The sequence below is a fragment of the Pongo abelii genome, chromosome 6 (genome assembly GCF_028885655.2).
Source record: "Pongo abelii isolate AG06213 chromosome 6, NHGRI_mPonAbe1-v2.0_pri, whole genome shotgun sequence".
NCBI lineage: Eukaryota > Metazoa > Chordata > Mammalia > Primates > Hominidae > Pongo > Pongo abelii.
The window spans coordinates 99,832,863-99,860,844 of NC_071991.2; the positions used below are offsets into that span (position 1 = coordinate 99,832,863).

Genomic DNA, 27,982 nt, shown 5'->3' on the forward strand with positions numbered 1-27,982 from the left:
CAAGTTCGAATTTGACTTCACTTTCTCGCATTCTGCCCCGCCTTCCCTCCACTCCTCCCCAACCCCGAAACCTAGTCCCTCCTCCGGGAAGTCTTTCCTGACTCCTCCCCCTTGTAACTCCCCACCGTCGGTCTGTATCCGCTCTCACGCGTGTCCAGTACCTCGCAGACCTGAGGAATGTAGTTCTCTTTGAAGTAGTTCTTCAGCCTCGGGTTGGAATTGCGTAGCGACGCCATGGCCCGAGGCCTGACGGAGAAGCTGCGATAGTACCCTCCCGGCTCTGGGACTAGGGGCCAGGCGCGTGCGGGCGTTGTCCCGGCAACCAGGGGGCGGGGCTGGGCGTGGCACCGCCCCGTGCTCCGCTGCCAGGAGCAGGAGGGAGGAAGGCTTGCTTCACGCCCCGGGAGAAGCGACAGGAAGCTCGGCTGTGGGTTGCGGGCCCCGGCGTCTCCGCGTGGGGCGCACCGTCCGAGCCGCCTCTCCCGGTGTCCAGCGCCCCGCACCGCACCGCCTCGCCTGGGAGAAACCGCCGAAACGCGCCGGGCTGGATTGGGCGATTATAGGCTTTGAGCTAGGCCGTTTCCGGGAGGCGGAGCTCAGACCCCATTTCCTTTCTCCACACCCAGGTCGCGTGGCGTTTGCTGTGGCGGCTAGGCCCGCGTTCGCTGGAGACCTCCGCTCTGGCCCCCGCGAGCCTCCTGCCCTGGCCCGGCGCTGCGGCTCTGCCACGGCGGCAGCATGGGTGGCCCCCGGGGCGCGGGCTGGGTGGCGGCGGGCCTGCTGCTCGGCGCCGGCGCCTGTTACTGCATTTACAGGCTGACCCGGGGTCGGCGGCGGGGCGACCGCGAGCTCGGGATACGCTCTTCGAAGTCCGCAGGTGGGACCGCGGGGTTCCCGGCAGGTGGGCGGGGACTGGGCAGGGGGGCTCCCCAGGCCGGGGTGGTGGCTTGCGTGTGCTTGGGGTAAAATGAGGAGCCGAGCTAGAGGGAGAGGCAGTACTTGTGTGAGTGCAGGGTGCTGCGCCGCCCCCGCCGCCCCTTTGCTGATTATACTGGTATGAAAACTTGCCCTGGCTTTCCTGCCTGAGCTCCGCGTCACAGCGGAGGATTAGATTTCTTAAAAAGCTGTTGATGGCCTCATTTTAAAGCTTGCTCCGGGCCTTTGTGTAACTAAAGGGGTTCTCCCGATTGTGGAAGGGCTGTTGAGGGGCCCAGAGCCATAGGTCAAGCTCTGCTTGCAGGTGCCCTGGAAGAAGGGACGTCAGAGGGTCAGTTGTGCGGTCGCTCGGCCCGGCCTCAGAGGGGAGGTACCTGGGAGTCACAGTGGTCCAAGACCTCGCTGCCTGGTGTGTGTTTTGGAAATGGGAACAGTTGTCTCCGCGAGACACACCCTCCCAGCGGACAAATGCGTGATTCGGTGTCTGTCCAGAAGTTGATCGGTACGTTAAAACCCTCCAAAGGCATGTTTCACATCATGGAAGATGTTAGGGAAATAACTTAAGATATCATATCTGCCATCCAAGAAACTCCTGTCCACAATTGTAGAAGAGAGCTAAACAGTTTCATTGTTGAATAAGCACAAACTGGATTGCCTCACACATCACGGGCAATTTGCTAATGGGATAGCAGGAAGAATTCTAATTCCTTTAAATGTAGCTGGACAGATAGAACCGATTGCATATTACATACGTGTTCTCAAGATAAAAAACAATTTGTCCTTAAGTAAGAGGACTTGACAGTACCACTTGCTACATGTAGTTTATCCTAAATTTACTGGTAATTGGGGTGGTTGTTATCTAATTGCCTTTATCCAGAGGAAAAATAAAAATATCTTTATGATGTGGAACCAGGTTCCCAGGCTAAAAACTCACAGAGTTGGGGAGATTGGGGCTCTATCTTCCTGGAAGAGTAGGTTTCAAAGAGTACACTTTGAAACAGTAGGCTCCAAAGCTTTTAAGAAAGTCTTTCTTGGGCTGTAAAACTGGCCAAATGCTTATTTCACTTTTAAAAAGATTTACATTTGTATCAAAGAAACAGAAAAAGGAGTTTTGTTTTGTTTTCAGACAGGGACTTACTCTGTCACCCAGGCTTGATGCGGTGACGCAATCACAGCTGCAGCCTCCACCTCCCTGGGCTCCTCCCACCTCACCCCACTAACTAACTAGGACTACAGGTGCACACCGACACCTGGCTAATTTTTCTATTTTTTTAGGAGACGAGTTTTCACCATGTTGCCCAGGCTGATTTGAACTTGGCTCAAGCAGTGCTCCTGCCTCAGCATCCCGAAGTGCTGGAATTACAGGATCGAGCCTCCTCACCTGGCCAATAAAGGATTTTTAATTACAAGTTTGCATGAGGGAATGCTTTAAGAAAAAGGGAATGGAAGGGGAAGGTCTCTTTCACTTTTGCCACTAGGTATAATTCAGCTTTTTTTTTTTTTAAGATTTGTATTTACCCTTACTGTATTAGTCCATTTTCTGTTGCTTATAATAGAATACCTGAAACTGGGTAATTTATTAGGAAAGAAATTTATTTCTTAGAGTTATGGAAGCTGAGAAGTCCAAGATTGAGGGGCCGTAGCTGGTAAGGGCTTTCTTGTTGTGGCATAGGGCATCCCAAGGCCAGAGGGGCAAGTGTGTTAACATGCTGACTCAGGTCTCTTGTTCTTATAAAGCCACCAGTCCTGCTCATTAATCCATGAATGGATTAATTCATTCATGAGGACAGACCCCTCATGATCCAGTCACCTCTTAAAGGCCTTACCTCTCAATACTGCCACATTGGGAATTAAGTTTCAACATGAGTTTTGCAGGAGACATTCAAATCATAGCATTTACAAAGCCTAATTTGTTGTCTTTGCCCATGTCAGAGATATTTTTGTATAAGTACATTGGGAAGGTGTCCTGGACTCAGATATCTTCTCAGTTATACTGACTCAATCTGATGAATGTGGACAAAGTCTTTTAAACTTAAACTTACCAGTTCCCATAATCATCGTTATCTTAGGTAAGGCAGCTTAAAAAATAATTTGCTCACAGTCCCTTCTTCCTGAAGCTACACCTTTATCATTGAAGAAGACTTGAGAAATGCTCATTTCATCATCGATATGGTTTGGCTTTGTGTCCCCACCCAAATCTCATCTTTTTTTTTTTTTTTTTTGAGACGGAGTCGCACTCTGTCGCCCAGGCTGGAGTACAGTGGCATGATCTCAGCTCACTGCAACCACCGCCTCATGGGTTCAAGCGATTCTCTTGCCTCCGCCTCCGGAGAAGCTGAGATGACAGGTACACACCATGTGCCTGGCGAATTTTTTTTGTATTTTTAGTAGAGACAGGGTTTCACCATGTTGGCCAGGTGATGTGCCTGCCTTAGCCCCCCAAAGTGCTGGAATTACAGGCGTCAGCCACCGTGCCCGGCCCAAATCTTATCTTGAATTGTAATCCCATAATCACTACATTGTGGGAGGAACCCGATGGAAGGTAATTGAATCGGGGGGCGGTTCCCCTCCCCCCCCATGCTCTTCTCGTGATAGTTCTCAGGAGATCTGATGGTTTTATAAGGGGCTTCCCCCTTTGCTGTGCACTCCTTTTCTTTCCTGCTGCCTATGAAGAAGGAAGTGTTTTCTTCCCCTTCTACCATGATTGTAAGTTTCCTGAGGCCTCCCCAGCCATGCGGAACTGTGAATCAATTAAACCTCTTTCCTTTATAAATAACCCAGTCTCGGGCAGTTCTTCATAGCAGCATGAGAATGGACTAATACAGTCATCATCACGCTTAGATTTCAGAAGATTTCTTTGTTTTTTGTTTTGTTTTTGTTTTTGTTTTTGTTTTGAGACGGAGTCTCGCTCTGTCGCCCAGGCTGGAGTGCAGTGGCGATCTTTTCTTTGTTTTAAACTCACACCTCTAATCCCTTTGGGAGGCTGAGGTGGAAGAATCGCTTGAGCCCAGAGTTCAAAACCGGCCTGGGCAACATAGTGAAACCCCATCTCTACAAAAAATAGAAAAATTAGCCAGGCATGGTAGTGTGCACTTGTAGTCCCAGCTACTCAGGAGGCTGTCTTGGGAGAGCCCAGGAGGTCAAGGCTGCAGTGAGCTGTGATTGTGCCGCTGCTCTCCAGCCTGGGCAAAAGAGCAAGACTCTGTCTTAAAAAATAAAAAAATAAAAATAATTTTTGTACTAACGTGGTTTGAGAGCATTGAAAAAGATGGAAACAGTCCCAATTCATCCAACAATCTAACATCATAACCTGACAAGGATAGTAAGAAAAACTGTAAATCTGTCTCAACTATGAATAAAGATATAAAAATCTTAAAATATTAGCAAGTCAAATCTATCAGGGGATTAAAGTAATAATATACCAAGGCCAAATGGACATGGAAGGAGGAGTCATACTAGAAAAAGGAAAAGCCACATGATGACCTCATAATAAAAAGGCACTAAAATATTATTTCTTTGCATAGCTGAAGACTCGGGAAAAAAAAGAAAATTTTATCATTTCTGATAAAAACTTGCAGCAAGTTAGGAATAAATAGAAGGAAATGTTCTTAAGTTGATGAAGTACATCCATCAAAACCCAAAAGCAAATACCGTATTTAATAGACACACTAGTTAGTAGCATCCTTATCAAACTCAAGAACAAGAGAAGGGTGTCTGCTATCACAGCTACTATTCAACGTTCTTCTGGAGTCATAGCTTGATAAGAAAAAAGCGACATGCATAAATATTGGAGGCAGAATTATAATCGTAGGTGGCATAATGATTTACTTGGAAAAATCCAAGAGAATTAACTAACTACTAGAAGCAATGAGTTTAATAAAATATCTTGAGTACAAGTAAATATACCCAAATCAATAACTTCTTGTATACATGCAGTAACAATTCAAAATTTTAATTGAAAATATTTTATTTGACAGAATGAGACCCTGTTTCAAGAAATATATATCATTCATGATAGCTATAAAAACTTTAAAAATTAGGAATTCACTTTAAAAACTAGGAGTTCCTATAGTGAGAAGATAATTTTACTGAAGGGCCTAAGACTACATAAACAGGCATATTGTGTTCCCAGTTGGAAAGATTCTGAACCATGACAGTTATCTTGAAATTTGTTTTGCTACGTTATAATGTGGTAGTTACTTTTCATTCCCTTTGAGAATTGTAATTTCTCCTTGATTTACTGGAGGAGACCACAAACCACTGAGCCTAAGATTCTTTCACAATCTTGTTGGCACAAAGCTAGATGGAAAGTAGAACACGTTTGACTCCTCACCTGTGTAATAGCAGTCCAAAAACTCACCAGTGGAAGAGCTGAGTATTTGATGATCGCCCTCCTGTAAAATTTTTAGAGTTTTAAGTTTTACATTTCTTTACTAAAAAGTAATACATGGTTTTTGTTTTGTTTTGTTGTTTTGAGATGGAGTCTTGCTCTGCCGCCCAGGCTGGAGTGCAGTGGTGCGATCTCAGCTCACTGCAACCTCTACCACCCAGGTTCAAGCAATTCTTCTACCTCAGCCTCCCGAGTAGCTGAGATTACAGGCATGTGCCACCATGCCTGGCTAATTTTTGTATTTTTAGTAGAGACAGGGTTTCAGCATCTTGGCCAGGCTGGTCTTGCACTCCTGACCTCGTGATCCGCCCATCTCAGCCTCCCAGAGTGCTGGGATTACAGGTGTGAGCCACCGCACCCAGCTAGGCTCATTATTTTAATATACTAGGAGGAATAATGGTTGAGAGGAAAGAGTAATGTAGGAGTAAAAAGATCTGGATTCTAAAGCCACTTTTGCTATTAATCAGCTGTGTGTCACATTAATGAAAATAACATACTAGTCACTCTAAATATTCTAGGTACAAAAGTGCTTTGAGGTAGGCACTATTAACTCCCACTTAGCAGATGAGTAAACTGAGGCTGAGAGAGCCTAAGTCTCTTACCTGGTAAGTAGCTTATTTGGGAATTTGAACTAGACAACCTGACCCCATAGCCTTGGCTTAGTCTTAACTACCACGTTGTGCCTCTTCCCACCAAGTGAGAATTCTGTGATACAATGCCGTGAAATTTTATCGTTAGTGATTTAATCCCCAGAAAAATTTTCAATGGCTATTTATAAAGAATTTATACATCTATAAGCTTTTCTCTTTTTTTAAAAAAAAAAAAAAAAACACAAGGTTTCATTACTGTCACACAAGCTGGAGTGCAGTGGTGCAATCTCGGCTTACTGCAACCTCCACCTCCCAGGCTCAAGCAATTTTCCCGCCTCGGCCTCCTGAGTACCTGGGATTAAAAGGCATCCTCCACCACGCCCGGCTAATTTTTTTCTATTTTTAGTAGAGATGGGGTTTCACCATGTTGGCCAGGCCGGTCTCAAACTCCTCAGTTCAAGTGATCTGCCCGCCTCAGCCTCCCAAAGTGCTGAGTTCACTGGCGTGAGCCACTGCACCCAGTCTATAAGCTTTTTAAAAATGACTTCATGAGATAACATATAACAAAGTGGTATGATTTTGAAATATCTCGAATATGGATGAGTTAAATTTATCACATTTCTGCCATGCATGTGCACATGTATGTATGCATGTGTATATGAAATCATACAACTTCAGGGCTGTGTAGGAAACTCTGGAGCCAGTTACAGTATTAAGCCAACCCTTTTATTTGCAGATGAGAAAACTGAGACCCCAAAAAATAGTAAGTGACTTACTTGTAACTTTGATTTTTCATTTCTCTGGTTTCTGCTACTAGCTACCCCTGTGACTTTAGGCAGATCCTTGAACAATCCTGGCTTCAGTTTCTTCCTGTGTAAAACAAGAGGTTTGAATGAACCCCAAATTCTTTCTGTTCTAAAAAGCTGTGTTTTTATCATTCTTTCCTTTATCTTTTCAAGTATTCTTTGGGTGAAACCCGATTTTATAAGGTGTTAATGAGGCCGATGGTGTATTCAAAAGTAAAAGGTCTTGATTAAGACTTGGTAGTGAGAATATTCTGGCTTTGTAGCTGTGACATTTTCTTAACATTTCTTATTTGGCTTCCTCAGGGCATCACATATTATATATCATGTACCACATATTGTTTCCCATGTATAATCTATACTTGTCCCTTTATTTTATTTATTTGTGTGTGTGTGTGTGATTCTTCTTTGAGCAATATACTTAGTTATTTTAGTTACAGAAATAGTACCTGTTTATTGCAAAAAAAAAAAAAAAGTACTGTTGAGTACAGGGTAGAAAATAAAAGTCCTTCATAATCCCACTACCCAGAAATAACCACCTTTAACAATTTTATTTACTTATTATTATTTTTTAATAGAGACAGGGTCTCATTATGTTGTGCAGACTGGTCTCGAACCACTGGCCTGAAGTGATTCTTCTGCCTCCCAAAGTGCTGGGACTACAGAGATGAGCTGCTATGCCCAGCCTAACAATTTTGTGTGTTTTAAGAAAAAACACAGATTTGAGATCATATAACACTTATTGTGTAACCTCCTCACCTACCCTTTCCCCTCCCCCCACCACCCCAGTAAGAGTGTTATAAAATGGCTTCTGTTCTTCCTGTGGTGATTTCTGTAAAGAGGATTTTTTTTTAAGGTAAAGCCATAAGTTTAAACATCATTGAGCAGATCCAGCATTTGGCTATCCTAGCTCTTCCTCAAAATGTCAGCTTTTCTTTTGTCATCACCACCATCAGGACTATTATTCTAGGATCCTAGTCATCATGCCTTGTTGTATAAATCAAACAAAAATGCCACACTAGCAACAAGATTGGCTTACTCTCATAGCTTTCCTTCTATCTGATGTGCTCAGAAAAGATCTGCTTAATGCAAATCATATTTCCTAATTAATCCCTTTATAGGTAAGTGTTCATTGGATGTGTGTACCTGGTTTTTAAAAGGAGAAACAGAAAATGTGATCAGCATTTGAGGTATTTAGTATTTGCATGAAGTGTCTTACTAACAGCCATATGCCAAGTGACCATTGGCTAATTTCTTGGAATCTATAAGCCTACACTTCCCAGCTGTAATTTGAGAGTACTACAAGTATCTTCTTCCTAAGGATGTAAAGTGCTTAATACTGTGCCGGCCGTACAAGTATGTATTCGATATTGTTTTTAAAATTTTAAACAGGCTGGGCACAGTGGCTCATACTGTTGTCCCACCACTTTGGGAGGCCAAGGCAGGAGGACTGCTTGAGGTTAAAAGTTTGAGACCAGCCTGGGCGACATAGTGAGACCCCCATCTGTACAAAAAATGTTTAAAATTAGCCGGGTGTGGTGCATGTGCTAGGACCACAGGTCCTGCCTACTTGGGAGGCTGAGGCGGGAAGATCACTTGAGCCCAGGAGATCAAGGTTGTAGTGAGCCATGATTGTGCCACCGCACACCACCCTGGGTGACAGAGTGAGAGCCTGTCTCAAAAATAACCTCCTATTGATTTTAGCTTAACTTCAAATAATTTTCTTCTTATGCAGAAGACTTAACTGATGGTTCATATGATGATGTTCTAAATGCTGAACAACTTCAGAAACTCCTTTACCTGCTGGAGTCAACTGAGGATCCTGTAATTATTGAAAGAGCTTTGATTACTTTGGGTAACAATGCAGCCTTTTCAGTTAACCAAGTAAGTACCTCAACTCAGCAATCAGGCTCTTTCCATTCTTACACACTAGCAGTAATTGTGACCCTGAATAAATTACTTAACCTCTCAGACCCTCAGTTTCCTCATCTGTGCAATGTGGCTACTTATACTTAAAACAAAATGTTTGTTTACTTCTGAAAAACACAGCCTAATAGTGAGATGATTATTAATGTGATTATAGATCCCTATGAAGTTGGTCACTGGCATCACATTCGTAAGTGTATCTAATGAACATTTAGCATTTCATGGCCTTTTAAATTATTTAAAATTCAGCAGTGCTTCAGTAAAACAATGAATGCATCTAACATTTAAGTACATACTTTAAATTGTATATAGGTCTTATGAGTATGATTCCGATGCTGATGATCCCTGGACCACACTCTGATAACCACTAATCAATGCAAATGGCTCCTGCAAATGGAGACTTAACACTAAGACTAAAGAGCTTAATTTGAACATGTCCTTCTTCCTACTCTTCCTCACAACCCTCCAGCATGAAAAAATAGTTAAAACAAAATTTTGTAATTGTTTTCAGCCAATGCCCTTTGTTAACATTGTCATAAGTACAAAATTATTTTGAATTTATAGTTTAGCCCAGCTTTCTCCAGAATGGCAAGGTTTACTGTAAAGCTCTATAAACATATAGGGAGATAGAGAATCTTTGTGCATTACGTACTCTTTCAGTTATAAATGACAGAATTCACCTTAAATTATTTTAAGCCTAAAAGGGAAAATATTGAGCTCCGCTAACTTGGACAGCGAAGAATGGCATTGATTTCAGGCACAACTGAGTCCAGTTCAAGGTTGCAGAGTTCCCAGAGTTATGGCCGCTCAATTTTATGTATTGGTCTTTATCTTTCTGGCCACAAAGTGGTTTTCTTCACCAGGGTTGAAAGAAAGCCACTAGCCTCTCTAAGCCTTCATCTCTGTAGCTCATTATCCAAAAGGTACAGTTGTTCTTCTAGGATCCAGTGTTAACCCTTTGGATCAATCTCCGGGGCAATTTCTGGATCAATCGAGGGACCATGGCCCATGTTTATTGAGGCCTGGTTCACATGAGCATCCTGCAGCTAAGTAGCAGGGATGGCTGTGAATACAAGTGAAAACAATCCCAGCAGGGACTGTGTGGGACAGAGGAGATGCCACATCTGCCCCCGTGGAAAGAGAGCCACTAGACAAGCAAAAACAATAGCTAGTGATTAATGTGTTAGCCTGCCTTTAAAGGAGTATTTCTGATGGCATAATTTTGTATTCCTCTAAAATAAGTTGTAGTCAGAGTAGGCCAGTACCCACTGGAGAAGAAGTACTTTCTTGAGCAGTGAGGGTCAGTGCCCTCACCATCAATTATAGTACCTTAATCTGCTTTAACAATACAGTTTAAAAAAAAAAAAAAAAAAAAACTTTTCTAGTAACTGCAAGTCCTTCGAAAGAACTTGAAATTGTAAAGGGAAAGTTTATTTCTCTTTTAACGCTAAGATCACCCTTAACGGTAAAATGGAGTATTGAGCTATTTCTAAGAAGTAGATGATGGCAGTCTTTTTCTTTTTTCCTGCTAGAATAGCATGTCTTCACTTGACAAGAATAATTTTTAGCATATTTTTCTTACAAGAATTAAAGCAATTTAATTCTTTCAATGTTTGAGCCAAAAGCACATGGTAACATAGTATTGCAACTAACTGTAAGACATCCCAGATTATTTTCCCTCTGAATATTTGGGTACCATTTCTCTTCTTTTTTTTTTCTTTTTTTTGTGGCAGAGTCTCACTCTGTTGCCCGGGCTGGAGTGCAGTGGTGCAGTCTCGGCTCACTGTAACCTCCTCCCAGGTTCAAGCGATTCTCCTGCCTTAACCTCCCCAGTAGCTGGGATTACAGGCACCGGCCACCATGCCTGGCTAATTTTTGTATTTTTAGTAGAGATGGGGTTTCACCATGTTGGCCAGGCTGGTCTCAACCTCCTGACCTCAAGTGATCCACTCATCTCGGCCTCCCAAAGTGCTGGGATTACAGGTGTGAGCCACCGCGCCTGGCCCTGGGTACCATTTTTCAAACTGTGTGGAACCTGATTCTGCAAGATATCAGTACGTTCCCACCACTTCCACTGCTGAAAAAATGACCCTTTTTTTGTGTTTAGTTCTTAGACATACTATTGTCAGCACACCCCTCTTCAAGATTCCCGGTACACATGGACATATTAAAGAAACATGCTTACTTTGTTATACTCAGATTTTCCTAAACTTACATAACCATGGGAAACCACCCCCCCTTATTTTTATGGAACATCTCTTAACATTTGGAGGGATTAGTGTTTCAAATAATACATGTTAGCAAAATACTACCTTAGTATTCTAAATCCAAAACACTAACTTTAGTATTCTAAATTGTAACACTTTTCCAGTTTTGCCTATAATGGAGAAGTCATATAACTCATCTCAAAGAAAAATAATTTTATTTGTAAGTTGCTTCAGGATCATTATAGTATCTCTATAAATTTTTATTGTATTTCTCAACACTGTAGTTTAAATAATTATATATCTTAATAATCTTATTTTCAATGGATTTTCTTTACCTATAAAAGTATGGGTAGTGAGATTTTTTTAAAATATGAATTAAATATTTGTATATGGGAAAGATATTTCCAAAAAGCCGTTCATTTTTAATTGTATTTGTGGATGCAAAGAATTCAGTGAATGGAGATGCATACTGAAGTCCCAGTCCTGTTTTTTTTTTCCCCCTCGTAGGCTATTATTCGTGAATTGGGTGGTATTCCAATTGTTGCAAACAAAATCAACCATTCCAACCAGAGTACTAAAGAGAAAGCTTTAAATGCACTAAATAACCTGAGTGTGAATGTTGAAAATCAAATCAAGATAAAGGTAAGTTGACTGAAAATCACAAATGTATAAGGTTTTCTATAAATAAAAGAGAAAATAACAAAAAGATGAGTAATGAAACTTTAGTAGACTATCCTTTGTAATTTTACAGCCAAGGATTACCTTTAGAGGAATGGAGAATAAGACAGAAGAGGGAGGGGCCTGAACTAGCCAATAAGAGGTACAATAAGACTTTTGTTTCAGTAAAATAATGCTTGTTTATTCTACAGGTTATCCTCTACATCAGGGACAGGCATTGGTGACAGTAATAGCCTTAAGGCTGTAGGCACCAACCAAATAGTGAATATAGTTGGCTGAAAGTTGGGACAAGACTTTGTGCTAGAACTAGAACTAGTATTACAAGAGATTCATTCAGGGAGCATATGCGATGCTACATATTCATAAATATGGTTGTTAATGCATACAGTTTGGCTAGTTTTGCCTTTGAAATTAAGTGTACTATATGAGTGTATTGTGAAATGTTAAGTCACTGTATGCTTTAGCTCTTTCAATGGATGAGGCAAATGTGCAAATAGATTAAACTGACTTTTACAGAATAACTGTTCCTTTATCTTGTTGTATGGGGAGAAATCCTCCATTTTAGGATGCACATAAAATGCTAACCTACATTACTGACATTGCTTTAATGCTTTTTCAAAAATGTTATTTATGAGGCAGTTAACCTGCAAAAAAAATAGTTAACTTGGTAAATGCCAACAGTTAAAACACTTCAGCCATGGCATATATAGCCAGAACCCAGTGATACCCCTTGGTTATAGAAAAGAGCAGTGTTTTCTGTTTATTATTGAAACAGGACTCCCGTGTTCAAACCAGAAATTGTCATTCAACAGAACAAATCAGGTCAAGACAATCACGAAACAAGAGACAGGAGGATGTGCTCATATGAAGAAAAAAACAACAAATAACCAAACTTTATTTCCTTGAATATAATGTTGATGGCAAGATTTGTAAGAGGTAATCTCTGTATTTAGTTTAGATAAAGACTTCCAGCCCAGAACACTGTTAAGCAGTAACTGTGAGGAGCTATGCAGAAGTGATGAGAGGCAAGTACTATATAGACTAGAAAATTTAATTTTCTACAGAATTACAGATTACTATGCTATGAAGCAAAAGCAGACCATTCTTAATGTGTCAAATTGGTGAGCTTATTAATTTCAATATATGACTCCCATCACACAAACAGGTAACTCTAAATCTACTTTGAAAATCTGATCAGTCAAGAAGTATTACCAGTTTGGAGGCTATGTACCAAGTGTCATACCAAAGATAAGGCTGCTGTCCTCACAGAATATATGGGGTCATTGACAATCAATTAGAATATCCAATGAAGTGGATATTCTAATATTTGGGGAAATATTGGAAAACTAGCAAAGTGCCCTGGAAATTATGTGTTCTTGCCCTTCCACAAGACATATAGATCCAGATGAGATTAGTTTGGAATAGGGGCCTTTTTTTAGTCCAGAAAATCTTTAGAGTCCAATACAGTTATGGCTAATCAGAGACTAAAAAACCTTTATAAAAGTAAGTAGGATTGGAAGTCCTTGGAAATTGAGAACACTTATTTTGAATTGGCATGTTTTAATCAAAGGTATAGAATTAATCAAGTATCAGTTAAGAATTTCTGGAATGCACTCCAATGCCAAAAGACCACTAGCATGCTATTTTGTACTATGAAGGTTTCCTGATTTGAAATAGAAGGTAAAAAAAAATATTGCCAGCCATAAAATAAATTTTACTCTACTTCCTCAGTTCTCCAAAGAAAAATCTTACTTTTTTCACATAAGAAACTCACTGGATCAAATGAATGTTAATTAAACAAAAGATTGTGTAAGTAAAACTGGGCAAAAGACAACCTCTGAAATCCATGAAAGAATTAATCATCAAAAGAGAAGAATCATTTTTACAGTAGCCCCATTGCCGTGAGAGATATTTTCATGAGCCTGGGCCACCTCTCCAACATATAGTGAGAACCCATTACAGGTTTCAGCCAACCAATTTCCATTCCAGCTTGACAGGCTGCTGCAAATTGCTGAGATTCCTCCTTGGTTGAGGAAAATAGAGTAACGACAATTTTACTAGACTCTTTTGCCATAGTGTCCCATGGGTTTATTTCAATGGTACCACTGTTGCCAACACCTATTACTCATCTTCCATATGACAAACAATTCACATCTTTACTAAGATTTATATTAGCTATTATTTCAATAATCACATGAATTCCTTTCTTACCACACATTTCTTAATTTTATCAACATAGTTAACTTCTTTGTAATTAAACACTTTGTGGGCTCCATTTTGCAAAAGTCTTTTGTCCCTCTCAGTACCAACTGTGCCCAAAACCTTTAAGACATAAACTCTAGCAATTTGGCATGTTGCTACTCCAGCTCCTCCACTAGCCCCATGAACTAGAACACTCTCCAGCTTTCATACAGACACTGTGAATCAGAGCTCGATATGCAGTAAGATATGGGATACCAATGGCAGCATTTTGTTTAAAGTCCAGTTTTTCAGGCAGTTTGTAAACAGTGTGATCTGTTCCCAGAGATTGTGCCGGTAGTGAAAACTGTCACTTTTCTTGAAAGTAGATGCATTCCCTCCAACAGCTTCCATTATCCCAGTTACATCTGAGCATAGAATAAGGTGGTTTTCTATTATAAATACCAGAGTAAATGTATGTCTCCATGGGGTTGACACTACACGCATGAACCTTGATTACAACTAATGGTCTTTTGGAACTGGTACTGCAACATCTGACTGAGTTTCAGGACTTATGGTCTACCAAATTCAAACACTCTAACAGCTCTCATCAGCTTCTGTTCAGTTGCCATGGTCATCTAGATAAAAGCTCTAAAGTGGGAATCAAAATCTGCAAGGGCTCCTTCATATTCCACTGAAGGAGGCTGGCCAGGCTGCTTCTAACTTTTGCACCCAACAAGACTTTTGGAGTTGGGGTTCAGTTTAATCTAAGGGTGCTAAAGGAACCAGGCCAGGGTCAGATAATGTCAGCAGAAAAATGCAATATTAGGAAATTATGTTATTTCAATTCAATATTTATCAAACTCCTGCTTTGTGGTGCAGAGTATACAAATGAGCATGATGCAACTCTTGTTCTACGAAAGGTGGAAGGAAGGATAAGGCAAGTCCTTAAATAATTGTAAGTCAAGGCAGAACATAATGCAGTCCTTTAAGGAAAAATGTAAGTAAAACATGATTGAGTACGTAGAAAGGAAAGATTTGATCCAAAAGTTTCTGTAAGAGGTTGGAGTCTGACCTGGCTCTTGAGAATGTTACCCTACAGGTACAGTTGGGGAAGTAGAGAATTCCAAGAGAACAGAACAAGATGAGGTGGACACAGCTGCAGGAATAACTAAGCTGGTCCATTTGGTAATCTTGTTATTATAATTGAAATGGTAAAAAGATTCAGATATAATAAGGATGTAAACAGTCCACACATTTTAGGAAATGCTTTGAAAGACATCAGCATCTTACAGAAGTATATGATTTATACAGAGCTAAATAAATGCCATGTTTTTAAAAGATGGATGGACGTATAATTAAATTGTAACCAAAGAGAACCAGTTGACTTTCAAACGTAAATTAGGGCCAGGTGTGGTGGCTCACACCTGTAATCCCAACACTTGGGAGCCAAGACAGGAGATTGCTGGAGGCCAAGAGTTCAAGACCAGTCTGGGCAACATAGTGTGAGACCCCATTTCTTTATTTTTGTTTGTTTGTTTTTGTTTTGAGACGGAGTCTCGCTCTTGGTGCCCTGCCTCCTGGGTTCAAGCAGTTCTCCTGCCTCAGCATCCTGAGTAGCTGGGATTACAGGTGCCCACCACCATGCCTGTAATTTTTTGTATTTTTAATAGATACGGCGTTTCACCATGTTGACCAGGCTGGGTGAGACCCCATTTCTAAAAAAAAAAAAAGAAATTTATTATCTGGGCATAGTGGCATGCACCTGTAGTCCCAGCTACTCAGGAGACTGAGACAGGGGGAATTTGAGGCTGCAGTGAGCTGTTATCACACCACTGCACTCCAGCCTAGATGACAGAGTGAGACCCTGTCTCTAAAAATAAATGTAATTTAGATCTTGAAACTAGATTAAAAGTTTAATCTCTCATTGCTTTACTGCCATTTAGTTTCTATGGTAACATGGACACATTTGGGATTTTTTTTTAATTAATAATTGTTTATGGGACAATTGGTAACTTACCACTTCAAATTAGGAAAATTTTCTTAGCAGTTAGAACTTTTGGTAGAGTTCAGATTTGCTTAAGTGAATCGCAGTTATCTGTAAAACATCATTTTTCTAAGCTAGAAAGCTCATGGCCAGGCCGGACATGGTGGTGCACACCTGTAATCCCAGCACTTTGGGAGGCTGAGGCAGGCAGATCACTTGAGCTCAAGAGTTTGAGACCAGCCTGGGCAACATGGTGAAACCCTGTCTCTACAAAGAATACAAAAATTAGCTGGGCATGGTGGCTTATGCCTGTAGTCCCAGCTACTCTGGAGACTGAGGCAGGAGGATCACTTGAGCCTGGGAGGTCAAGGCTGCAGTGAGCGGAGATTGTGCCACTGCAGCCTGTGCGGCAGTGAGACCCTGGCCCCCCGGAAAAAAAAGAAAGCTCATGGCCAGACACAGAAAGGAGAGTTTCAGAAAAGTTTCCGTCACACTGAGTTTAGTTGTGTCATGTATGATACAAGAGTACTACAGCATTGCATTACTTTTTACCAGTGATAGTTAACAATATTATGAAGGGGTGAATTATATATATATATACCTAGGTAAATAAGAACCTTAGGCCAAGTATAATTTTGTTCTGCTTACTTTTGATAGGATTAATTCTAGGGAAAGATTCTGTTTCACATTATCTTCCTATTCTTTACTTCCTAAATGATGTAGCTCTCTAGACCCTACTGCTAAGGTACTTACTGTGATACAAAATGGCCTCACATCTTCTTCCCTGATCCCAGTGTGCGCAGACCAGTTGAAACAGAAAGGTGGACTAAGATGGGAGGCCTCCAACCAGGGAGAGGCCACTGGTGTTAAGAGCATGATCTCTGGGCTTGGCTATTGCATCCCTACCTGCTGTCTGACATTGGGCAGGGGACTCGAGCTCTTTAAAGACTTAAAAGTCCTTGTCTGCAAGATAGCCGTAATAGTATAACACCCAACTCATTAGAGTTGTCTTCAGAATTAAATGAGGAGTATTTGTAAAATGCTAAGCACTGTGCCTGGAATTACCAAAGGAAGCTTTTAAAAAGTCAACAACTTTTGAGGGCCAGATAGAAATGTCATATTTTGGCCGGGCGCAGTGGCTCACGCCTGTAATCCCAGAACTTTGGGAGGCCGAGGCAGGCGTATCGCGAGGTCAGGAGATCGAGACCATCCTGGCTAACATGGTGAAACCCCGTCTCCACTAAAAATACAAAAAAATTAGCGGGGCCTGGTGGTGGGTGCCTGTAGTCCCAGCTACTTGGGAGGCTGAGACAGAATGGTGTGAACCCGGGAGGCGGAGCTTGCAGTGAGCAGAGATTGCGCCACTGAACTCCAGCCTGGGAGACAGCGAGACTCCGTCTCAAAAAAAAAAAAAAAAAAAAAAAGAAATGTATTTTTTGAGGAGTCGGTTCCATCCTGAGCAGTAGCCCTATTCCACTGTGCAGAAAAGTGGCTGTTCAGTAGAAAAATTTTGGAGATTCTAAGATGCTCATTTTCATCCCCTGCCTTCAGATATACATCAGTCAAGTCTGTGAGGATGTATTCTCTGGTCCTCTGAACTCTGCTGTGCAGCTGGCCGGACTGAGATTGTTGACAAACATGACTGTTACCAATGACCACCAGCACATGCTTCACAGTTACATTACAGACCTGTTCCAGGTGTTACTTACTGGAAATGGAAACACGAAGGTATGAAGAGCTATTGTGTCAAGCTTATTAACATTGAAATAGTATTTGCAGGCCACCTATCTTAAGTTGATGTGCCTCAAAGAGGAAGATTTATTAAAAACTCACATGGTCCCAAGAAAGTATATTATTTTTAGTCCCAAATATTCCATTGCAAAATTAACTTGTGAAAACCATCTGTTCTTTCACTTATCAACAGATTCCTGTTCATTTGGTTTTCTGAGAAGCTAGCTTCCCCCCACCAAATATAGGAACATTGTGATTAAAAGGAGTCTGAGTAATAGTAGTGGTTAGTTGAATATTTTGCTTACCTCAGGGTTAACAAATCATTTTTTTGATTCAGTTATTTGTTGAAAAATATTTCTAAAACAACTTTTAAACTGTAGTAAATGAAGTGAATTGAATATATGAAAGATGTCTCAGTGCTTCACTGTGTCCAGTTAGGTTGATATAAGAGGCAACAGATACTGAGCTGAATTAAGTAGGACCTTAGGAGATGCCCTATAAAAAGTTTCTTAAGTAAATCTCTCATATTAGTGTGCATTCTTATCAATTGCCATTTTTCAAGAAAAAGCATAAAAATAGATTGTAGGCTAATTAAAAGTTCTGATAAGTTGGGTGGATTGTTCATCAAGGCTTTTTACCATGTTAGTCTGTGTTCTCTGGAACAGTTGAGAGACAAATGCATAAGCATTTTAGAAAGACCAAATGTGAAGCCATACTCCAAATATTCAACATCACTGCAGTTATTTTTGAGGTTATCAAGATGTGATTACAGGAGTCTTACTGTAGTCCTGCTTTTATGTTTCCAAGGTGTTTGTACATGGACTTTCCTCTTTTCCAATAGCCAAACTTGTTTGGATCTGATCCAAGATGTACCAAAAGGTATTGAAAATTAAATGTAAGAGTCGTCTTCTAGCAATATTGCACCATTCCCAGGCAGTTTCCAACATCCATCAACATGTCTGCCTCCAGTGGAACAAGATAACTTCCAGCCCCTGAACCCCTGGGGAAACTCCTTCCCTCTTTACTCTATGTTGTTGCCACTGTAGGAGAAGTCTCTCCTCTGCCTGACTCTGCAGCTGCTTTACCCAGAACCTCAGGAGGAACTCTGAGTCCAGAGCCAGGCTGAGTTCAGCCAGGCGAGTCTGGCCTTGGGGCTGTATATATCTGTCTCAGACATCATCTGTGTTTTCATATATTTTTTGACTTTTTAAAAGATGACCCACACCACAACATTATGTTCTATTTTTGTTTTGTTGTGTTGTGTTTTTCCATTACATTGCTTAGTACAGTATTTCTAGGATAGAAAATTTGCGTTCTTGGTCTGCCTTGTAACATACCCAATTACAACATTGATTTTCCATAAAAATTGAGTTTAAAGTTCCAACTTGCAAATGAACTTTTGGATAGTCATCCATTTGTTAGTGGGAAAGTGTGTCTGATTTAGGTATTTTCTTAGTAAATAACCACTAAAATGAATTTTTAAATATCTTATTTTGCTTAAGTCAGGGATCTCACTGTACTGTAATAACCTTTTGGGTACACCACTGATTGATAATGCAGATAGTGGAGGATTAACATAAATAAACTGTGCTTGTTACATCCTCAATGAAAACAAAACTAATGGTTTAAAATGTCCTAGTGTCACCACAAGATGGTGCATGTGACGAGGAAAAAAAAAAACATGTCTTAATATGGTTTCAAACCAAAATCCATATATTTGTTTAATCTGTAGTTGTATTCTAACTGTATATGTATTTTTTTCTCATATTTAACTCCCTTCTACAAAGAATAGCAACATCAGATTTTAATACAGGATACCAAATAGCTATTGCTGTTGCTATTCCCTGGTTGTATACCTGCCCTCATTGACTATTAGTGGGTCTTAGATTTTTATTTCATCCAGGCTTATTTCGTAAGTTCAGGACCATCCTATTTCATACCTCCTGTTCCTGTTTTTCTAATTGAAACTTCATTGACATTGGAGCCAGGTGTTTTTTTCCTAACACTTATTCCTAGTGTTGCTGATAGCCAGTCAGGCCAGATGAGATCTGATAGTGACCCTCACGGACTGCACTAAAGAAGGGTCAGAAGTCTCCTTTACTCTCTCACCCCCAGAGGCCTTAATTTATTAAGAGCATCTGTTTGAAAAAGACAATCTCTGCATATTCAAGAAATGTTACCAGTGGTCACTGCTGAGGATTGGAAGGGGCCAAAAGCATGGTGGCTTTTGTTTTTACCTTGTTCTCTTTTGCATTACTTAAAATTTTTATCATGACCAAGTAGTAATTTTCTAAAAATAAAGAAATATTTGATAAAAACAGTAAAATTAAGCAAAGTATTATGTCATCCTCAAATAAATTAGTATCTACAACATGATCAAAGGAATTGTGAGTATACAGGATATATGCATAAAGACCAAAAAGAAAATACTAAAACTTTTCTTTCTCTTTTTTTGACACAGAATCTCACTCTGTTGCCCAGGCTAGATTGCAGTGGCATGATCTCTGTTCACTGCAGCCTTGAGCTCCCAGGCTCAAACAATCCTCCTACCTCAGCCTCCCTGGGACTTCAGAAGACTGGGACTTCAGTCACATGCCACCACGCCTGGCTGATTTTTGTATTTTTTGTAGAGACAGGGTTTTGCCGTGTTGCCCATGTTGCTCGTGAACTCCTGAGCTCAAGTGATCTGCCCACCTTGGCCTCCCAAAGTGCTGGGAATGCAGGCATGTGCCACCGCACCTGGCCAAAAACACCAAAACTTAATCGTGATCATTTCTTGTTACGTAAATATGGGTAAATTTTCTTTTTCTTTGTGGTTTTCTATTTTTTTGAAAGTGCTATGGTAAACATCTGTTGCCTTTGTAATAAAAAATTTTTCTAAAATAATATCCAGGTTCCTTCCCAGCTCTAGTGAAGAGCACATTTGTCACATTTCCCTGAGTTAGTACCCCGCTCTATGCTCATTTTAGTTCCAGGTATCTTGTAGAAAGTATGGTTTCACATGGCCTTTGTTTTTAAAAGAGGTATTCTATTTGAGTCTTGTTATTACTGACTTTTCAGTCATAAGTGATAAGAATGCTGATATTTTAGCTAGTCAGCCATTAGATAACAGTTATTTGCTTATTATTTATATCATTGCTGGGCATGGTGGCTCATGCCTGTAATCCTAGTTACTTTGGGAGGCCAAAGTGAGAGGATTGCTTGAGGCCAGGAGTTCAAGACCAGCTTCAGCAATATAGTGAGACCCCCATCTCAATCAATCAACCAATCAATCAGTTTTTATCACTGTGCTTGTTTATATGATTGTAAAACACTTTCACATTAAAAGATGACCTCAAAAATTCATGGTAGCTTACCAAAAGGGGCCATATTGTTATTTATTTAGACTTGGTAACCAAACAGTTCCAAAATTTTTATAGTTTAAGTAGAAATGAGCTGAGCTTTGAGAGATTTTTTTGTTGTTGTTTTAAAAATTATATTTCTTTATTTCTTTTTTGTGGGGGGTGAAGATGGGGTCTAAGGGTCTTACTATATTGCCCAGGCTGGAGTGCAGTGGCCATTCACAGGCACAATCATAGCTTACTACATCCCTGAACTTGAACATCATTGAGATGGGAAGGCTCAAGACATCCTCCCCCCTCAGCTTCCCAAGTACCTAGGACTACAGGCCAACACCATCATACCTGGCCATACTTCACTTACCAGTAATCATAATGAAGATCGTGTATTTAACAGATGCTAAGCTTACCATCTGTTCAGATGTGCATGTGAGTTGGGGGTAGATTGTGAAGACATTTGCAATATTCTATCTCCCTGACATTATAATTGGGAAAAATTAGGTTTAAATAACACTGTGATAGAAAACCTGTATCTCTGTGATAGGTTCTCTAAGAGTGGTACAAGACATTTGCAATATTCTCTCTATCTCCCTAATGGTGTAATTGGAAAAATGAGGTTTAAATAACACTGTTCTGTGATAGGTTCTCTAAGAGTGGTGCCAAGTGTTACAAGAGTTCAGAGTGAGACCTTTAAAGTAGAATGAACAGAGAAGGTTTCCTGGAGTAGAGAGAATTTGAGCCAGGCCTGGAAGCTTAGGCAGGACTTTTAACAGGAAGACATGGTGAGAGAACAGCATGCCTGAGAGAGAAAATTCATGCTTGCCAGTCTGAGATAAGCCAGTATCATCTTCTTTCAGGTGCAAGTTTTGAAACTGCTTTTGAATTTGTCTGAAAATCCAGCCATGACAGAAGGACTTCTCCGTGCCCAAGTAAATAGCTTATATAATTATTTTGTAAATATACACATATATACATTTGAACAGACAGACAGATCTGGAAAGATTTAGCCTAAAATGTTAACAGGGATTCTCTCTGAGGAGCAGTATTAAAGGTGGTTTTTTTAAATTCATTTTGTATGTATGAATTTCCTAAATTTTTTGCAATGAGCCTCTTTTACTTTTGAAAAACATTTTTAAAAATTCACCCTAGCAACAATAAATTACAACTTTTTTCTCTACCCAACTGTGGGTACAATTGTGCCATCCCATATTTTATACTTGAACTGTTTGTGTTTACATGTATCTTAGTATCCACTGAAACAGCAGTACTGAGTCCCCAGCATATGCTAGATGAGACACACCAGTGAGCACAGCGTGACATGGTACATGTCCTCATGAAGCTTACAGTCTAGTGGAGAGACAAAAATATGTAACAAGTGAACAAGGTAATTAAAAGCTGTGATAAGTGTTCTGAATGCTGGGATAGAATGGAACTCCACTCCTGTAGAAAAGGAACCATCGTATTCATCTGCTCATACCTATTCCCCACCCAGCTCTGTGCCCTGTGGTGTATGGGCACTAAATGTTTGATGAAATAATGAGTTCCCATGAAAACCGTATGATCTTAAAAAAGAAAATGGTGGTTTTTCCCAAATAACCACATTCGAAAATTCCAAGGAAATAGTATTTTTCCAGCTAAAACACTCCCTTTTTTCCATTAGTATACAGTGTGGGGGTACATAAGATTTTATATATCTAAGTTATGCAATTTTGGGTTTTCTATGACAAAATTTTTTAAATGTGAGATACATTTTAAATGTGAATTTTAAAATTTTAAAATGTGAGTTATTCAATGCAGTTTTAAAATGTTAAAATATACATGAAAAATGTTTTCATATATTATAAAATAATACTCATTGTTTCATATTTCAGGTGGATTCATCATTCCTTTCCCTTTATGACAGCCACGTAGCAAAGGAGATTCTTCTTCGAGTACTTACACTATTTCAGAATATAAATAACTGCCTCAAAATAGAAGGCCATTTAGCTGTGCAGCCTACTTTCACTGAAGGTTCATTGTTTTTCCTGTTACATGGAGAAGAATGTGCCCAGAAAATTAGAGCTTTAGTTGATCACCATGATGCAGAGGTGAAGGAAAAGGTTGTAACAATAATACCCAAAATCTGATTGGTCATATTTTTCCAAAGAGTAATGCAGTCTGGATATAAACGTATTTTCTGTCTTCCATATAAGGGGTTTCTCCCAGCTGCTGAATTTAAACAGTAAATATCACATTGTATCATTAACACAGCTATAACTTGCCATGGTTCTCAGATTTATTTTGGACTATTTTGATGCCAAGTGAGTATAACAGCTTGTACTGAAACCATTTATTTCTTTCTATTTTGCTATTTGCAAATGCTTGTTATCTTCCCTACATGAAGTGGCAGTAACCTTTTTCACATTTAAGCTACCCTTCTACCTTCTGAAGTGATTTGCAGTTACTCATCTGAGACAGCATCAGTATTTGACTAAATCATTGTTTCACAACTGAATAGTCTTGTTCTTTTAGTAGCAATGAAATCCTAAGCTCCTGAGTCCACTCACCTGCCAGCCTGACCATACTGCTTTCAAAAGTCTTTTCTCATCAGTAGAATCTATTTTGGTCACTTCTAGTCAATGAAAAATGTAAACTTTTAGGAGAGAATGTTTCCTAGGACTCACCCACTCCATTCAATGTTACATATAAAATAGTGTGATCAATCACAATGTCCATCTTTAGACAGTTGGTTAAATAAATTATCTGGTCTTTGAAAAGACTGCACTGGGCGTGGTGGCTCTTGCCTGTAATCCCAGCACTTTCGGAGGCTGAAGCGGGCAGATCACCTGAGATCGGGAGTTTGAGACCAAGCCTGACCAATATGGAGAAACCCTGTCTCTACTAAGAATACAAAATTAGCTGGGCATGGTGGCGCATGCCTGTAATCCCAGCTACTTGGGAGGCCGAGGCAGGAGAATTGCTTGAACCCGGGAGGCAGAGGTTGCAGTGAGCTGAGATCGCGCCATTGCCCTCCAGCCTGGGCAACAAGAGCAAAACTCTGTCTCAAAAAAAAAAAAGAATGATGGAGCTCCGAATGTGCTTAAATGGAAAGATATCTATGAAATACGGTGGTTTTTTAAAACACAAAAATTATAGAAGAATATGGGATCCCGTGTGTGCGTGTGTGTTTGAATGAAAAATGCTTATGTATTGACAGAACACTTCTAGAATGATACCCAAACTCCTGGAGTGGGAGTGGGGAATGCCTTCTACATACACACTGTTCTACTGTTTGAATTTTTTATTATGAGCCCAAATTGTATAATCTTTTTTTAATAAAGAGGAGAAAAATCACTTACAAGGTTATACATATTTTTTCCCTTGACAGTACTTTATTTTCATCCATATTTTACTTGACTAAAAATACAATGTATGAAAATTTGTTATCTTTAATAGTATTTTTATTCCATAAGCTACTATAACAATTTATTGATACATCTGGGATTCAGCCAGGTCTTATATATTTAAATTTATAACCCCTGCCATGCTTAGCATTAAGTAAATCAGTATGCAAGCAGTATTTAAGGCAAAGCTTTAAGAATACTTTAAATTTCATTTGTAAATACATAGATAAAAGACTGTTTCCATAGGAAGTCACAAATCCTCAAACAGAAATATGTGTGATCTCAATGTTACCCTGATACAGAAATCAAACTTGGAAGAAATATTTTTACATTAGAAAAAGGGCTCAGTATAAGGTGAAAACAAAATTCCCAGTGGGCTAGACATGAACAAAAGTATTCATTCCCCAAAAGGCACATTTCTTTATAAGTTTTTTCAAATCTACCTCCCTATTTAGTGAAAGCATATTCATTAAATATGAAAATATGCATACATTAAAAACCAGGATTTGTTTTTAATGTGCTTTAGCAGCAGTGGATTCTAAAACTGTGTCTTCTTGTCCTCTCTCATTAGTTTGAATAATCACACTCCCTAGAGATCAGAGCATTGAGTCTGAAATGTCAAAATGCTAGAGAAAAGAGGGAGTAATTTTTAACTACCCAGAAAGAAGATGCACAAATACATCTTTCCCTACGTAGGTCACGGCATATGTTGGCTTTTATAATTTGGGATTTCTCCTAATTGATGACCCACCCTATTGGGCAGTGAGGCATAGCAAAGTGTTCCTCAGTTATCACAGGAAACTTCAATAAAATCTTATACATATTGCTATGGGTATTCACAAAGAGGAAAATCAAGTTGACTTAGAGGATAAGACTGACTAAAAGACACTACAATGCATATTAGACTGAATTGAAGAAGAGAATGGATTTGTCTTATTTTTCAAAATTTGTTTTCACTTTGCACATAAACCCTTCAAAATGTAGATAACAAATGAAAAATAAAGTGGAACCCACTCAATAAGGTGAGATTCTGTAAGCAGAGATGAAGCTTGATGTTCTTAATGAATAGTGTCAGTGAAGAAGGAACGTGAGTGGTAATAAACAATTACAGCTTACGAAAGGGCCTAGAAAAATGAGGCAGGCCAGACGAGTGGAAATAGAACACAACAGTTTAAAGTGCTTCGAGACCCTCAGTTAAACAGTACACATGAATACAAAATAATGTTAAGGCCATTCATGGAGAAGAAATACTTAAGCAAGACATACCTGGCTTGCTTCATAGAGAAGAGGTAAGAGATGGATTTTCAATTCGGCGTGCAGCAGCAAGGAATATGGCTACAACAACGCTGGCTAGTATTAGGGCAACATACCTCAAAGCTAACCCACCATAAACCTAACATCTTGATTCACATCTGCTTGGAGTGAAAAAGTTTATGATCAGTCTTTTCAGGAAGGTTTATTTTATGGGGGATTTTTTGTGCTTTAGTACCCCAAAATTATACATTTACATACATTATATACACACACATTGCATACACATTTCCCCTTGACTGATTCGCATCTTTGTAGATAAACACTAAATTTTGATAAAGATTATTTACACTTATTTAGGCTATTACTCCAATTTAAAAATCAGTGAAATAAAGTTTTCGATGTTTAGTCTCCTAATATATAATGCTTAAATTTGCAACAGGAACAATACATTATCAAAAGCATTAACCTGTATTTAGCTTTCAAATATACCTGTCTATATTAGGCAGTGATATCTTAAGAAATCATTTTCTCCCTTATATTTTCTAAAGTGCTTTAAAAACTCATTTATTCTACACATTTTTCAGAGGTAGGTCGGAATTATCCTCTTGTTGCAAATGAGGAAACAGGCACAGTGAGCATTGGTGACTTGTTTCAGGTTACACAAAAAATCCATGATGAAAGCAGGGTAAAAGTTCAGATTTAGTGGCTAACGTGGCACCACACATACACATGTGCAAATAAATTATAGAGCACTGCCTGGGTAGCATTTGGTGTAGAAAACCTATTTTGATTATTTTGTATGAATAAAGTGCTGAGACTGGATTAGGAATACAGAGTGGGCCTCCAGTGGTATCTAATCCAACTCCCTCCCTTAGGAAGGGTCAGAATAATCAAGTGAATACAGAGTCCTTATTAGGACTAAATCTTATGTCAACTGACTTCCCCCCCCAACCACTGGTATTCATACTGGCTTACCAAAAGAATCATGCTTAAGGTTCATTTAATATAAAAATATAAGACATCTGAATCAGGTAAAAAAAATTATAAATCTGATTGGTATATTTAGAGCTAAGAGACTCCAGGAAAAAAAAATGTGTAGAGAAAATTAAAAACAAATTTAATTCAAAGAATATGGTCTATTAACATTTTGTCTGTAAAATATTTCATTGTAGCTATATTTGTGCTTAGAAGATCTTCTAGATTTAAAAACAGAAAATGGCATAAATCATATTCTTATAGCCACACTCCTTCCCTTCCTCTGCTCAGCTAAGAAGAGGGCCTTCTTTTGAGACAGGGTCTCATTTTGTCACTCGGGCTGGAGTGCAGTGGTACAATCACAGCTCACTGCAACCTCTACCTCCTGGGCTCAAGTGATCCTCCCACCTCAGCCTCCCAAGTACCTGTGACTACAGGTACACACCACCTCACTTGGCTTTTTCTTCTTTTTTTTTTTTGAGAGAGACGGGAGGTCACCATGTTGCCCAGGCTGATGTCAAACTCCTGGGTTCAAGTGATCCACCCACCTTGGCTTCCCAAAGTAAGAGGTCTTTTGGGAATTGTAGACGTGCAATAGAATATACTGTTCCCTCTCATCTGAAGGCTCTAGGAAAAAAAGAATATACTGTTCTGTCTTTTAAAAATTTAAGTGAATGGTGGTCATAGGTGCATTAATGCGAAAGAACTGTACACTTAAAAATGGTTAAAATGATAAATGTTTAAAATGGCAAATACGTATTTATATATTTTACCACAATAGAGAAAATCAAGTCTTTAAAAATGATAGCCCCTATGTTTTTATGCTTACCGAAATAAACCATATTTAATATTTGGCATATAAGCTAATTTGATAGAGCAAGAATTGCTATGTTTATAATAAACATGTTGGACTGAATTTCATCATTTATTATAATGTGCATATAAGAAAGATACTTGTATTTGTAGGCCTCTGAAAAAAATCTAGGTAGGTAGACAGCCTTGACTCACCTTGCTGAAGGTCCTGAAGAATGGAAAAAAGAAAAATGAGTCTTCAATATCAGTTTTTCACCTCAGGAAATTCTAGTACCACAAAAGTATAATGCTTTAGTAAAAACATTTCCATTGCAGTGCTTATATCATGATATGAAATTTAAAATCCACATTAGCCAATTCATTATTTAAATGACCCACCCCTGAACTCTCTCATAGTGTACATGAGCTGATCATATTAGGAAGCAAGTTATCACACAAAACATAAAACATAAACTTGCAGAAGTTGTTTCCAAATGTAAAATAGTCACAATATTCATGAATTTCTAAGTCTTTTCATTTGTTTTTAAACTTAGATGATGCCTTTTTCATTAAAAGTGCCTGTGCTCACATTTATTAAAAGTTTTCATCATCAGTATTTAGGTATCTTGATTCTCCATGCTTCAAGACAAAAAAATCTTCAGCGTTAAGTCCGTATCTCTCTAGAGCTTCATTCAGCTTCACTGGAGGCTCTAAGTAATGCTGGCCAAAGGTAGAAAGAAGAAAAATAGAAAAAGATTAAACATATATTTGGGAGATTTTCCAAATAACAGTTCAAACTAAAATAACAGATGCC

At 39.4% G+C, this 27,982-nt stretch overlaps 3 protein-coding genes and 1 pseudogene across 33 annotated transcripts in view; 1 reads left to right on the forward strand and 3 right to left on the reverse strand.

Annotated features, from left to right (window-relative positions):
* FBXL13 (F-box and leucine rich repeat protein 13) overlaps positions 1 to 279 on the reverse strand; it is a 277,460-nt gene extending 277,181 nt beyond the window's left edge. For 15 of the 16 annotated variants that reach the window (XM_054559623.2, XM_054559618.2, XM_054559619.2 and 12 more), the window contains exon 1: positions 162 to 279. In XM_054559623.2, the coding sequence (XP_054415598.1) occupies positions 162 to 236 (75 nt within the window). In that variant the 5' untranslated portion in view covers positions 237 to 279. The remainder of the gene's footprint in view (positions 1 to 161) is intronic. The other variant, XM_063726104.1, reaches the window with a different exon arrangement.
* Positions 165 to 24,097, forward strand: ARMC10 (armadillo repeat containing 10). Of its 8 annotated transcripts, none has more exons than XM_009243101.4 (7): positions 165 to 877; positions 1,241 to 1,438; positions 8,455 to 8,603; positions 11,360 to 11,494; positions 17,247 to 17,423; positions 21,622 to 21,693; positions 22,636 to 24,097. In XM_009243101.4, the coding sequence occupies exons 1-7, from the start codon at positions 739 to 741 to the stop codon at positions 22,888 to 22,890; spliced, it is 1,125 nt and encodes a 374-aa protein (XP_009241376.1). In that variant the 5' UTR covers positions 165 to 738; the 3' UTR covers positions 22,891 to 24,097. The 8 variants fall into 8 exon arrangements, with proteins under 8 accessions (XP_009241376.1, XP_002818360.1, XP_063582182.1 ...); XM_063726110.1 differs by lacking the exon at positions 22,636 to 24,097 and adding an exon at positions 19,888 to 20,219 and having other exon boundaries at positions 709 to 877; positions 21,622 to 21,691; XM_002818314.6 differs by lacking the exon at positions 1,241 to 1,438 and having other exon boundaries at positions 317 to 877.
* On the reverse strand, positions 13,102 to 15,408 carry LOC103891182 (quinone oxidoreductase-like; annotated as a pseudogene).
* Positions 23,755 to 27,982, reverse strand: part of NAPEPLD (N-acyl phosphatidylethanolamine phospholipase D) — a 53,313-nt gene continuing 49,085 nt past the window's right edge. For 7 of the 9 annotated variants that reach the window (XM_054558863.2, XM_009243083.4, XM_054558861.2 and 4 more), the window contains one exon: positions 23,755 to 27,888. In XM_054558863.2, the coding sequence (XP_054414838.1) occupies positions 27,763 to 27,888 (126 nt within the window). In that variant the 3' untranslated portion in view covers positions 23,755 to 27,762. 9 annotated transcript variants of the gene reach the window in all.

Excerpts from the sequence above, each read along its gene's own strand:
- ARMC10 (XM_063726110.1), top strand. The coding sequence starts at position 739 with ATGGGTGGCCCCCGGGGCGCGGGCTGGGTGGCGGCGGGCCTGCTGCTC. Across the intron at positions 1,439-8,454 it reads GTCTGTCCAGAAGTTGATCG|AAGACTTAACTGATGGTTCA; the intron begins GTACGTTAAAAC and ends CTTCTTATGCAG. Across the intron at positions 17,424-19,887 it reads CTGGAAATGGAAACACGAAG|AATCTCACTCTGTTGCCCAG; the intron begins GTATGAAGAGCT and ends TTTTTGACACAG.